Source organism: Enhydra lutris, unplaced genomic scaffold (assembly GCF_002288905.1).
Source record: "Enhydra lutris kenyoni isolate GAN:26980312 unplaced genomic scaffold, ASM228890v2 scaffoldscaffold5, whole genome shotgun sequence".
Lineage (NCBI taxonomy): Eukaryota > Metazoa > Chordata > Mammalia > Carnivora > Mustelidae > Enhydra > Enhydra lutris.
The window spans coordinates 11,613,631-11,628,705 of NW_019154089.1; the positions used below are offsets into that span (position 1 = coordinate 11,613,631).

Sequence of the window (15,075 nt, forward strand, 5' to 3'; positions counted from 1 at the left end):
TATCACATATTTTTACAAATTTGGCCAATCTTAAACCATAACTAACACTTGTTTCTCTTAAGCTTTTTAGATGGTTATGACTAAATTTTATTCTCTCTGTTAATAACCACCAGCCATCATCCATATTGGTACAAACTGTTTGGAGCCAAATAGATCTGATCTCCACATGCCATACAGTAAGTACATGACTGAACTGACCGCGAATGTTGAAGTTACTGAAGAGTATGTGAGAATGCCATCATTTTCTAACAAAGTCACTTCTGTTTTTAAAATAAAAAACTTATTCAAGCAAGATTTACCTTGTCCTTGAAGATGAGATATATCCAGACCCTCTTTTAGGCGGATAACCACTACTCCATATTGTATGTCAAAGGCGTCACTGTAAGAGGGGGAAAAAATCAAAATCACAAACATTTTCGTGTCCTCCTCTATAAAATGAAGGCAGTAAGAGATTTTTCTTTCAGCTTTAAATGTCTGATTTTTAAAATACACTTTTAAAAATACAGTGAGGCCCATATGATGATGCTTTCAAATCCTATACCATTTCCTCTTCTTTTTTCTGTAATACTCTTAAAAACCACTAAAGTATAGATCTTTATAATACTGATACTCTACCTACACCAGGCATTTAAGAGCAGTGCCTGTACTAATATCATATCCTATCAGAAACAAATTAAAATTATAGAAAAATAACATCAGTATTCCCACCATACTTTATTTAGGCTTATACCCTGAAAGTCAAGATAAATACATGAAGACAAAAGAAAATCTGAGAATGTGAACAGGCTGGAGAGTATAAAGGGATCACTTCTGAAAGGAGTCAGTGTATTTTTTTAATTTTGAGCCAGTGTATTTTAAAACAATTCTTACATTTTTACAAAAATGGTTTAATGAGTAGTCCAAAGATTTTATATGCATTTGCAGGCATATATTCATATGTCCTTTCAAGTTTTTAAACACAAAAGGAAGCATCCTATAACACACACAAAATACGTTAAAACCTCGAAGACAATTCTAAAACCACACGTCAATGCTGGAAACTGTTGAGAGGATGAATCAGATCCAATTCTTCTCAAATCTACTGCAAGAATACAAATTTCTAAACCTCAGCTTGTTGCCCAGAGTGTAACAGGCTTGGTTAACTTTTATTTTTCATTTTTATTTTTACCTTTGCAAGCAATAAATATTCACTATATGCAAAAAAGTGATACATAATCTACAGTTACATATAACAAAAAGAAAAGGCTAAAAGCTTTAAAAAAAACAAACTTTGGTTCGTACTGACACACACAAAAAGATGTATCACTGTAACAGGTCTTTTATTGGTGTTTTGTTTTTTTTAAATAATGGAGAGACAATTTTGGCCTCATTCCTGTAATGAATTAACCAAGGTCTAAAGAGATTCATTAGAAAAAGAAATTAAGGGGCGCCTGGGTGGCTCAGTGGATTAAAGCCTCTGCCTTCGGCTCAGGTCATGATCCCAGGGTCCTGGGATCGAGCCCCGCATCGGGCTCTCTGCTCGGCAGGGAGCTTGCTTCCTCCTCTCTCTCTCTCTGCCTGCCTCTCTGCCTACTTGTGATCTCTATCTGTCAAATAAAATAAAATCTTAAAAAAAAAAAAAAAAAAAAAAAAGAAAAAGAAATTAATGGACATATTAACCTACCTCAGTTGTATACTGAAAGAAGTAACACTAGAGAAGAGTAACTGTAAGTATTTAAAAAATAGTTAATAAATCCCAAGTGAATTAAAATCAATTTGATTTAAAAAAATCCAGGGAATATAGATTCCTGAGCTTACTTTGGATTAAAATAGCTAAATGTTTTTGTTATCAACCATAGGGATTTCTATAAGCTACATAATTTCTCTAAGCTATAAAAACTGATCTTGAGTTTCAGACCCTCCATGCTGTCACTAGGCACAGTAAATAAACGTCAACTGCTCTAAGTATTTTTAAGCAACTAAACTGAAGTGCCACAAGATAAAAGGATAAGCAATATCATTGCTTTAAAACTGCCATCAGTCGCCACGGCCCTGGAAAACCAGAGAGCGTTATTTTCCTATCTTTTAATTGCTGCCTGCTGTACAGTACTCAGAGTAATACTTGACTCTCAAACATTCACTTCAGTTCCTGAGTCAGAAAGATCCCTTTCTTTCAGTGTTCCCATATGAGCTACTACAACTAACAGTGTAAAAATTATTTATAAAAATGTCACTTTTTCTATTTTCTGTAATAATTATTCCATCTCCCTGGTCTTTCATCTTGAGAAAGAAAAAGCACAACCCATGGAGGATGGCCCACATGATTTAACCTTTCTTTTACACCGTCCTTCCTTTCCAAATTCCCATATATACAGAAATACACAGGGCAGAATTAGAAAGTAGGATGAAATGAGGCTTACAAAAATGTAATAACCCCAAAGCTAAAGAACAGTCACAGCACTTGAAGGTCCAGCAGGGCTTTAATTTTACTAAGAGCCCTTAAGAATTATTTGGGTAAAGTATTTATTCATTGTATACTTTACTAATCAATATAAAGAGGTGTTTTATTTTTTTATTTTATTTTTTTAAAGATTTTATTTATTTATTTGACAGACAGAGATCACAAGTAGGCGGAGAGGCAGGCAGAGAGAGAGAGGAAGAAGCAGGCTCCCTGCAGAGCAGAAAGGCTGATGTGGGGCTCGATCCCAGGACCCTGGGATCATGACCTGAGCCAAAGGCAGAGGCTTTAACCCACTGAGCCACCCAGGCGCCCCTAAAGAGGTGTTTTAAATCTCTTTATAGGATTATGGCTGATCCTTCAAAGTTATTTCAAGGTAGCTATGAAAACAAAACTGTTGGGGCGCCAGGGTGGCTCAGTCAGTTAAGCAGCTGTCTTGGACTCAGGTCGTGATCTCAGGGTCCTGGGACTGAGAGTCCCTGGGTCCCTGGGTCCCTGTGGAGCCTGCTTCTCCCAGTGGATAACCTGCTTCTCTCTCTCTGCCTGCTGCTCTACCTACTTGTTCTCTTTTTATCTCTCTGTCAAATAAGTAAATAAAGTCTTTAATACAAAAAAAAAGAAAACAAAACAAAACTGTCTTATATGTTACAGGTAAGTAAGTATGGTTCCAATGGGAGTTCCAGTAAGGGAAATAACTCCGGTGAGTTAAGGGTAATCAGATCAAACTTCAGAGAAATAAGATTTGAATCTGGTCATAAGACCTACTTTGCCAAATACAATTTTTTTTTTAAAAGGACAACTGTTTGTACATAAAGGGAATACTTTATAAGAACAAATGAACAGTTCTATTTTACCAGCAGCTTTAATAAGAAAACATTCTTCTTCTATCAAGAATGGTGGTGTGGGGCACCTGGCTGGATCAGTGGGTAGAGCATGTGACTCTTGATCTTGGGGTTTTAAGTTCAAGCCTCACGTTCGGTTGAGATTACCTTAAAGAAACAAACAAACAAACAAACAAACAAACAAAAAACAGGGCACCTGGGTGGCTCAGTGGGTTAAAGCCTCTGCCTTCAGCTCAGGTCCTGATCCCAGGATCCTGGGATCAAGCCCTGCATCAGGCTCTCTGCTCAGCAGGGAGACTGCTTCCTCCTCTCTCTCTCTGCCTGCTTCTCTGCCTACTTGTGATCTCTGTCTGTCAAATAAATCAATAAATCTTAAAAAAAAAAAAAAAAAAAAAAAGAATGGTGGTATGATAGACTCAACCACTGAAAACAGAGTTGCCAGAGCACAGTCACTAGGGGCATGGAATAAAGAGGTGATGGGGATTCAGGAGGACACTTTTCATGATGAGCACTGACTGATGTAGAGAATTATTGAAGCACTCTATGGTACACCTGAAACTAATATGTTAAAACTGGTATGTTAACTATATTAGAATTAAAATAAAACATTTTTAAAAAAATGGTGGTGTAAAAAGTCCCCTTTATTCTTTAAAAAGCAGTATGAGAGAGATAAAGAGACCCGTTAAGCAAATTCCAGAATACTAGGAAAGGAAGTACTTCAAAATTAAGAAGAAAATCTGGCAAAAATAAAAAGAAATCTTATTCTTTTTATTAAATAACTCTGTTCCAAAAGCATTTGCGGTAGATTAAGCAGATGCATTCATAAAAAATCAATTGAGACATAAACAGACTAAAATCAGAAAGAGAAAAAAAAAAAGACAAAGTAACAACAACAAAAAAAGAATGCATTAAACAATCCTTACAAAGGCAGCTGAAGTCATATTAACCACAACTATGATCACTGATAAGTATCCTTCATTTGAAATACCACTAACAAGTGAATAGCAGACCCAGAATTTACACTCAAGAGTAGAAAAGCAACTCATGTAAGTACACTAAAAAAAGAGAAAAGAAATATAAATGAGCTAATGCATTAATCAATTAACTGCAAAACCAGTTTCCAAGGACAGCAAACTAAAACTTCTGAGGGTGATATCAATGATGATATGCCTTTCTCAGCTCCAGATATTATAATGATGTAACAGAAGGTGATGGATCTGACAACACGGGGAAATCTGCTCAGCAATAGCTACAAGGACTCGAAAAAGCTTCCTAACTTAAATGGGAAGCCAGAGTATGTACGTGTGTGTTCATTTGTATACGTGTGTGAATGTTTGAATGTATGAAGTGACATAGAAAGCTCAATCAAAAATTTTTGTTAATAGCTAATCAACTGAAAACCTGATAACCTCATCGGATTGTTTTTCATTCTTACGCTTCTACTAGAAGAGACTATATGGGAAACCTTTGCAACAAGGCTTCAAAAACCAGCAAGTTTTCACTTTCTGAGTCAAGTTACTGAGTTAAAAGGATACTTACTGAAATATGTTTATGTACATATCCACATCTCTCATATCTGCTTGCAACCAGTCTTTCTTAAATCCAAGGACAAGTGTATTGGGCTTCATACGCCCAAGACCAGCAGCCTAAAGTACAGGAAAAATATAACTTTAAAGATATACTATTCAGCAAAATATTTTTTAAAGGATCTAATCCTCCAAATGGATAGACTATAAACATTTTTAAGCTGTGCACCCTTATCAGCAAAAACTCTTGAGTATCTAATTGACGCATGTTAATAAACTATATATATTACATTATCATATATTATGATTAAACATATGCAAAAATTGAAGAAAAATGCTTTAAAAATTCTAAATGGACATTTTCATACTCATGATTTGCCATAATTTCTCTATTTTTAGTAAGAAAAAGATAGCAGTATATCTAATCTTTCATAAAAATCATAATGATAGTGTTATCCTTAGGTTTTTGCTAGCCATTAACATCCAGAAGCAAAAGTCCAAATGGAAGGCAAGCATTATTCGTTGCAGTTCTGAATTCCACCACTAAATTTTGACTTCTTTTGACCAATCATGCACAAGTTTCTCCTAAGAAGTGGCTAACTTTCTTCCTCAAATGTTCCATCAAATTATTTTTTGTGTAACTTCATCAAGAGCTGCAAGTCAATATGCTTAACATACCCCCAAATCCCATGAATCTCTTCTTTTGTAAGATAGTAAAACACAGATTTTTGAACCTCATTATCTATTTGCAAAGTTTTCTCAGAGCCCCAAATAAAAATTTTCTCACCATAATTACTCATTTCTTGCCTCCCTCCAGGTGCTGGTAACATTTAATATACTTCTGTCACTTGAATTTGCTTGTCCTCAATGTCTGTCCCTTGTGACTGGTTTATTTTATTTAGAATCATGTCTTTCAGGTTCATCCGCATTACACCATCTATCAGAATTAGATTCTTTTCTGGGGCTGAATGATATTCCACTGTTTGTGAGTACCACATTTTGTTTATCCATTTATCTGTTGATGGAGGCTCACCTTTTGGCTATTGTGAGAAATGCTATCAACACTGGCATACAAAGATAACAACCTGTTTGGCCCCTTGCTCAAATTTCTTCACATGTATGTCAAGGAGTAGAACTGCTGGTCATATGCAGATTCCGTACTATGCCAAGCAACCACTGAACTGTTTCCCACAGCACCTAAAGCATGCTATGAGCCCACCAGCAATGCATGCATTTCAATTTCTCCACATGCTTAGCAACACTTGTCATTTCTTGATTTTGGTGGTGGGGGGTGTTGGCAGAGAGGGGTTGTTTTAAATTATAGATATCCTGGGAGTATAAAGTTATCTCATGGTGATTTTGATAAGCATTTCCCTATGACTAAGGATACTGAGCATCTCTTCATGCATTTATTAGCTATCTTTAGATCTTTCTTGGAGAAACGTTTACTCAAATCCTTAGCCGATTTTTAACTGGGTTGTTGGTCTTTTTCTTCCTGTTTGAGGAATTCATATGTTCTGGATATTAAACTTCATCAGATGTATGACTTACAAGTATGTTCTTCCATTCTGTAGGTTGTCTTTCACTTTCTTGATGTCCTTTGATGAACGTAAGTTTTTTAATTTTGATGATGTCCAATTTATCTATTTTATTCTTTTGTTGCTCATGCTTCTGGTGTCATATCTAAGAAAACACTGCCAAATCCAAGGTCATGAAAATTTATCTCTATATTTTTTTCTAAGAGTTCTATGGTTTTAGCTCCTATATCGCTGATCTATTTTGAGTCAATTTTGGTGCATAATGTGAAGTCACATTTATTTTTTTTTTATTTTTTAAAGTAATTCTACTGTCAATGTGAGGCTCAAATAGAGATCAAGTGCCACATGTTCTACTTGGTGAGTCAGCTAGACATCCCCACACTCAAATTTTTAAACAGGACATACTTAAATCATGTTTTACAAAGATTAAATTAACTCAGATATATATTAAGTGCTTACCATGGCCCACGCATGGTCCTAAGGACTTGGGATAATTAGAAATATTTCTAACCATATAAAACTTCAATTCATTCTCAAAACATTCTCTCCATGCACAAGTTCCTTTCAAAAAATAAGATTTTTTTCCCCACTCAGTATTAAAAACCACTCTTTGCCCTCAAGGGACAGATAAAAAATAACCATTATTATTTTTTCAACTATCTGTTAGGTACCAAGATAGCCACTAACCCACACAGTTTTGTTTTTGTTTGTTTGTCTGGTAAAAGAAAAGCAAGAAACATCTTTAAGTTTTAGAGTTTTTTAAAGAACTAAGCCACAAGATAACCAGTAACTTCTTGATGGCACAAAATGTTGTCACTGTAATCCTCTTTTTATTTTCTTTTTCATCACAAACTTTTGTCACAATCTTATTATAATTAAAATGTTTTAGTTTTATAAAATTAACAGTAACATCCCACAGCACTCTGTGCTTGTTTCAACTTCATTATTTCAATAACTTTCCCCTGAATGACTGAGCAAAGAAATTTCAAATGTATCACTCATCCCTAAATTCTTTGTAAATTCTAATCCAAGTAGCTATTCACTCACAAGTAACGTTTTGTTTCCATAAAACATCATGTGTTTTAAAGAATCATTTATTCCTGAAAATATGTCTTCTCTAGAACAGATTTAATGGTTCATAAAAAATCAGTTTTTTATGGAATTCCACAATTGAAACCAATCAGGCAGAATGCAGTCCTTTGAAGCTCATCTCTAGTTTCAAACATTCCTGTAATTTGTTCCTCTGACTCTTTAGCAATATTTTCTGTTCATCTTCCACCAGAATTTGCTGATGAGAAATGTATTTGTTATCATATTTTTCTGGGCAGTATCATAACCGTTCTTACTGCAGCAGAAAGACCACTTAACATCCACAATGGTACATGACTTTTATTTTTGCATTTCACTATTAAGTAAAAACATTTCCAAACATTATGGTTATCTACTTAAATGCAGTTATGTACTGCTGTGAGATTTGTATCACTTTAAAAATCAGTGAGAAAGAAAACCTGTAGACTTGTGGCTCCTTGTCCTGGATGGTTAAAACGTTCAGCTAACAGTGATGGCTTTAAATTATCATTAGCAATTATCCCATGGCTCCGTAGATTTAGGATGTTGCTATAGGATCTGGACATAATTTATATTTCAAATATTCTTATTGGGAATGTGAAATTATTTTGGTCTACTTATTTTAGAATAATTTAAAAGAAATGACCATTTACCTTAAAATCTGGCTAATGAAGGGGAAAGGTGCCAGAAACACTCCGTATATATTACAGAGTATACTTCTAGGCCATTTTTGTCCTGGAAAAAGGTAGAGTTATGTCTATAATGAGATTCTGAATGAGATCCACTTGATTTAAAGGGCCATCATAATCTATGATCTGAATTTTCAGTAAGAACTATTAGATTTTCCTCTTTGCAATGAAGGTTTAAAACTGGATTGACAGGTTAGTGGTTCCTGCCATTAAAAAAAGGAAAGAAGTGGCGCCTGGGTGGCTCAGTCCTTAAGCAGCTGCCTTTGGTTCAGGTCATGGTCCCAGGGTCTGGGGATGGAGCCTCCCATTGGGCTCCCTGCTTGAAGGGAAGCCTGCTTCTCCCTCTCTCACTCTCCCTGCTTGTGTTCCCTCTCTCGGATGTCTCTCTCTCTCAAATAAATAAATAAAATCTTTAAAAAAAAAAAAAAAGAAATGAAAAATCCAAATGTATAAACAAGTCAGCAGTTCTGATGTGTCACTGCCAAAGGACTCCTTAAGCAAGCTACAGGTAGAATGCCTCTTTTTAAAAAACTGAATCTCAAGTTTTACTGTGAAAGTTGGATGTTTAAATGCTAATTTAAAGATAACTAAAATGCTTATCATCAGTAACTAGATAAATGAGGGATAGAGAAATGAAAAGTCAGAGAGAAAGGTGTAGGAAAGCCTAAGAACCATCTAAAAACAGCATTTCTGGGACTATAACATAAGTCACTGAAGAAACAAATCAACATACAAAAAACTATTTTGACAAAGATTATAAATCTCTAACAGATATACAGGCATTTGCCATTTGATGTAACACCTTTCCAGAAGGTACAAAGTAAAGAGAAATACTGCCAGTGGCAATTTATACTAAGATGTCAGTGATTAATTCTCCCATGTGTAAGTTTATTTTGCACAGATAGCTCTGCCACCAGAATGAAGTCAACCTCTTGGACATCTATGTCAAGTGCTGGTATATGCCAGGTTTATAGGACAGCCTCAAAATACCACTCTTCTATGCATCCCACCTTTGCCCCACACTGCTGAAATGCTCAAGGCCCACTGGGGTGAACATGTTAGGGGATGTCTGATGGGGATAATGCACCTTCACTCTCATCAACAGTGTCATTTTTATTATAGGAACCTTTACAGGCAGATGTCATCAAAATGCAGGACGTGGACTGCAGAGCAGCAGCTGTCGAGTCACAGAATGGCAACCTCTCAGGACTCACTGCAGACCTGCTAAGCCACAGCCCAGCAGGTTGTTCTCAAAAGTCCACCAGGTGATTCCCATGCAACCTCAAGCTTAGGAGCGCCGCTCTAAGAAAGCATTTTCCCTCATTTCCTACATAATATTGATTAAATACATAGGAAATGCTATAGAAATGTTCCTATAAATTGTAGAAAACAAGTAAGATTTACCCAGTGGAAACAACCTTATGACCAGAGATAGGAATTTACTTAAATAATAAAAATTTCGCAAAGAAAAGTGAATAGGGGCACCTGGGTGGCTCAGTGAGTTAAGCCTCTGCCTTCAGCTCAGGTCACGATCTCAGGGTCCTGGGATAGAGCCCTGCACTGGGCTCTCTGCTTGGCGGAGAGCCTGCTTCCTGTCCCCCACCCCCACCCCACGCCTGCCTCTCTGCCTACTTGTGATCACTCTCTGTCAAGTAAATAAATAAAATCTTTAAAAAAAAAAAACCTTAAAAAAAAAGTGAACAAATAATCATGTACCCACTACCTAAAGAAAATAAACATGACACACTTCAAACACCCTATGTTTCCTTCTCGTGCCCTCTTTGTATTTTTACTACGTATTCCATTATTTAGGCAGATACATCTACACATTTTTAATTCATATAAAATTTAAAATTTTATAGTATCGCCATATTGTTCCTATATTTTAGCTTGCTATTCTCCTTAATGCTCTTTGTTTTCGAAGTTTCTCCCTATTGCTATGTAGAATTCCACTGCATGATTATACCAGGATCTTTAAAACCACGACTGATGGTTGTTGAATTTATGCCCAGCTCTTTGTCACTACCACACATAATGCTGCTCTGCAGTTTCAGATAATCTTTACACATCTAAGTTTCCCTAAGGTACACATGTAAGAATGGGATGTCCTAGGATGCCCACAGTTTCAAATTTGCAGGACACTGCCAGGTTGCTGCCCCAAATGGTTGTCCCATCCGTGTTATACAGCAGTGCCAAGATTTCCAAGTGCTCTAACTGCTCCTAACACTTTCAAGTGGCAGACCAAACTCTGAGTATGGAGTAAACATGTATTATATTAATACATTATATACATTGTAATAATGTAATTACGTGTACATTAATTACTTTAATTGATACAATGTATTATTTTAATACATCCATTGCCATTTATGTATCCTCTTCTTTTCCTTTATTTTTGCTCCTTTATTTCCCTCTTCCTGATTTACACGATTTCTTTACATATTCTGGGCCATATTCTTTTGCTAGTAACATGTTGTCTTTCTGGTCCGTGGTTTCCTATTTTTGTTTTCATGGGTTTGGTTTTTTTTTTAGAAGCACAAAGTTCTAAATTTTAACTAAAGAATACTTATCTCTTCTTCATAGTTCAATTTTCTCTGTCTCATTTTAAAAAATTCTTCCCTACTCCAAGTCACAGAAGTATTCTGTAATTTCTTCTAGTAGTTTAAAAATTTGCCTTTCATATTTGAGTCCTTAATCCATCTAGAAATAGTTTTTGTATAGTCTTTGTAATGATCTGTTACATTATTTTTTTACATGGATAATTCATTATCCCAGACCATCCTGGATTTAATGCTACCTCAGTCATGTATTAAATATCCTATACGAGTGGTTCTATTTCTCCTGTTTTATTCCATTAATTAAATTATCACTACTTCAATACCACTATGTCTTAAGTGGTATTGTAAGTGGTGTCTGTAGTTTACAATAAGGCTTTGTATCTGCCACAGAAAGCCCACTTCCACCCCTTATTATTCTTGAGGATCACCTCAGATATTCTTACCCTTGTACTCGTCAAGTGTGAGAAACGTGAAACATTCAAAAAGAAGGGGTGCACACGCACACACACACACACACACACACACACACACACAAAAACAAAACAAAACAGAACAAAAAAAAACCCAGAAGGGGCACGGATGATAGCACTCTGAGCCTCCCACCTCTGCTTTAACAAAGTGAATGGGCTTCCAGATAAGCTTTCTTTGAAAAAAGGGATTCCTACAAAAATAAGATAGCAAACACTATCTTAGCCCATTTATTTTTTCCCACAACCTTTAGGGCTGATTGAGGAAATTAAGTTTCAAAGAAGATGAGTAACTTGCTCAGAAAAAATTCATAATAAGAAAGTGGCAGTGCTAGCATTTAATTCCAGGACTAATTTCAAATCCCATGTAACTACTGTGTCATACACAAAAATTAAAGTGAAGTCTAAGTTTAGTAAATAAATAGAAATATAGTAAGGAACTAGAAATTTTAAAAAATTACATAAGAACTGCCATTACTTACCACTTTAAAAAACCCCAGTGAGGTAGAGTGGAAAATGACAGGGAAATATCTTAAGGAAATAGGCTAAGATAACTTCCAGATAGGTTTTGCCCTGCCAACCAACAGCACACTCTCTCTCTAGTTCTCTAAGCACTCAGATTACACAAATCTTAGTAGTAATACAGATATTTTAAAAGATACACCATTTTTATTAATATGAAGAATGATACCTAGCATGCAAAAGGTTTTAAAGCTTACACAAAACTTGAATTTTGTTATTTGAAAGGTGTAATGTATTTACCTGCATTAAATACTGTGCACCTTCTCTCAAATCATCTGCATGGACTGGAGCATAAAAAGCTTTCATCTTGTTTTTGATAAGCCACCGCTGGTATTTGGCTTGATCAATGGACATCTCTTTCATGGCTTGTCTTCGAGGGCCCTTTTGGATAAGAATATTAATAATGCCTTTAACTGAGAGATAAGCAGTCTACATTTATGAAAATCACCCTGTTATACTAGCTTAAACAAGGTGCCTAAACCTTGGGGATGGGAGAGAACATTTCATTCCCATATCAATGAATTCTTTCTGTAGCCCTGAAGATTATGACAAGATGGGGTTGATGGAACAGTTAAGGCACAGGAGGCACCATGAAAAGAGAGAAGAGAAGAGGAAGAAAGACACACTGAAACATAAATAGGAAGTTTTGCAATACACTAAGTAAATGACAGAAATAAGAAATTATTGAAAATGGAGAAGAGATCATATGGAGAAAAGTAAGAGCCTTCTGTTTTTCTACAAAAAGTTTCCCAATTTATTGTTTGTCCCCAATGTCTGCGTTATTAATTCTGAGGAACCTAAAAATATCACTGAAAAGGCAAGTTTGCTGTAAAATATAAATGCATTTTTTTCTTCATACTTCTGTTAAATGATGAAGAACAGAATTAAGGAAATGAGATTTTCAACTTGGAATTCTATTTTGATCCTTGCAAGCAACACATAAAATGTGTTATATGCAAATGTATATAAAGCAAAAATCTAAAAGTAGGTTTAAGAATACGCCTTGATTGTTCATGAAAAAGTAAAGGAAAAATACAGTTTGTTTTCCCTATGAGGAAGATTGCCTCATTTGTAATTTCTTGTGGTCAAAACCCCAACCTGAACTGACCAAACCTAGAGACAAATTGAAAAACTCCACCAGTCCTAATGGAGGACCAGGAGCCAGTGTCTTTGTGTTCTCTGCCAGACCGGCTTTGACTTTGGGTCTATACAAGTGAGAGGGCAACTCTAGCAGAAGCTGAGATATGGGGCATCCAACACACATTTCTAACAAGATGCACAAAACGGTTTGGGACAAAAGCTCTTTTGACAAATACTCCAATTTCTCATGCAGAACAGGTGACCCATCATCTAGCAATTCTTCTCAATAGACAAAATGCCAAAAACAGAAAACGAAATTAACAATGTTCGAGCTTGGAAATTTAGCACTCTGTTTTTCTTTCGTACTAGATGTTAGTTATTTACCACAATTCATCTACCTCTTTGAACCTCTTTTTTCCTCTAGTAGTAAACATTCCTAGTGTTCTCAGAACAGTATGAAAAATATTAGTAAGAAAATGCACATAATGTATTTCATTTAGACTCCTTACCAAGAAGCTACTTTTCTTAGCCAAACCATTTTTTAAGAAAAATGTAGCTTGGTAAAATCTCATATTAAATAAGAAAAAGAATGAAGATTCAAAATTCTAAAATCTTTTCTAAAATGAGGTTTTGAGACTGTTTAGAAAATTTTGAATATTTTGAAGAATATTTTGAAGAATATAACTAACTTCAAAAAAACCCCAAACTCAACAGATTCATCTCGTCAAATTGTTTCATACTCAGAAAGCCCCACAGATTATAAGTTATACACACAGAGCAAAAAATGTCTTAATATAAAAAAACAATACAAACACTTACCATATGTACATGACTACAGATCATCAAACCAACATTTTTTGTGAAATCATGAACAAGATGAAGTAAAGCTGGGCGTGAATTTGGAGCACCTGTCATAACAAGACACTGTGGCCTAATTTAAGATTAAAAAATAAAACAAAATTAGAGGAGTTTAGATTTTTGATAACATGGACATGTTTTTAAGTTGTTTCTCTTAAGAATGTATTATTACACTAGAATCTCCTTTATGCAACTGTCCTCAGGACAATACACCACAGAAGTCTCAAAAGAAGAGGACTTTCAACCAGGGTTTATCAGTACACGAGAAATGCAAAAACAAAAACTTCTTGGAACAAACATCATACCAAATGTCCTTCTAAAATAATAGGTAATATTATACATCAAGATTCTGGTAGGTATTGCAAGAAGAAATAGAACAGTTAGGGGTGCCTGGGTGGCTCAGTGGATTAAAGCCTCTGCCTTCAGCTCATGATCCCAGCATCCTGGGACAGAGGCCCACATCAGGCTTTCTGCTCAGCAGGGAGCCTGCTTCCCTTCCTCTCTCTCTGACTGCCTCTATGCCTACTTGTGATCTCTGTCAAATAAATACTTCTTTAAAAAAAAAGAAAAAGAAAAAAAGAAATAGAACAGTTAAAATATATTAAATATATCTAACAACTTTTCACCGTCTAAAGGTAATAAAATATTCCAGTTCTTTCACAGAACTCACAAAACTTCCTAAGAACATGGCGTTCCCTTCATGTACAAACAGGTCACCTTCCTTCTTAGCTTGATCACGTAATAGTGATTTCTACTTCATAATATCAGCTCTCTCTAATCTAGCTTAATTTCCATGACAGCCATCATATAAGTAAAATCAGCTACAGTTGATTTGAAGATTTCTATCTGAAGTAAAAGTTTTAATTTTAATTATGACAAAAATCAAATCTAAATTGAATTGCCTTTGTAGACAAAAAACAGTGGTATGACTTTCACATATTCTTAACTCTTGATTTTAGCTGACAAGAAATGGAAATCAATGTTATTTTATGAAAAATATTTGGGTATCCATTTTAGAAGTTCAAATATTACCATAAATTCTTTAAGTTCAAATATTACCATAAATTTCTTTAAAGCAAGAATTTATATAATTAAAACAAACTTTAACAAAAGGCAAATAAACTAAAATTTCTGACTTAACCACTAAATTAAATGTTAGGGTAGGTCCTAATCTCATAAAATAAGCATGAAAACTTGAATAAAGACTCCTGGGGCTCCTGGGTGGCTCAGTGGGTTAAAGCCTCTGCCTTCAGCTCAGGTCATGATCCCGGGGTCCTGGGATCGAGCCTCACATCAGGCTCTCTGCTCAGCAGTGAGCCTGCTTCCCCCTCTCTCTGTGCCTGCCTCTCTGCCTACCTGTGATCTCTCTCTGTCAAATAAATCTTTAAAAAAACAAAAACAAAAACAAAACCAACATCGTATAATGGGATTTTTAAGGCACAAAAATCCACAAAAATATGAACAGTAATACAGAAATACTGAAAGCCAGA

At 35.4% G+C, this 15,075-nt stretch overlaps 1 protein-coding gene across 2 annotated transcripts in view; it reads right to left on the reverse strand.

Moving 5' to 3' along the window:
- The window catches only part of LOC111140904 (solute carrier family 12 member 2), a 107,057-nt gene that overhangs the window by 17,631 nt on the left and 74,351 nt on the right, over positions 1-15,075 (reverse strand). For both annotated transcript variants that reach the window (XM_022493158.1, XM_022493159.1), the window contains exons 16-19: positions 13,547-13,658; positions 11,888-12,028; positions 4,819-4,925; positions 300-379 (exon numbers count right to left, since the gene is read on the reverse strand). In XM_022493158.1, coding sequence (XP_022348866.1) covers positions 300-379; positions 4,819-4,925; positions 11,888-12,028; positions 13,547-13,658 — 440 coding nt within the window. The remainder of the gene's footprint in view (positions 1-299; positions 380-4,818; positions 4,926-11,887; positions 12,029-13,546; positions 13,659-15,075) is intronic.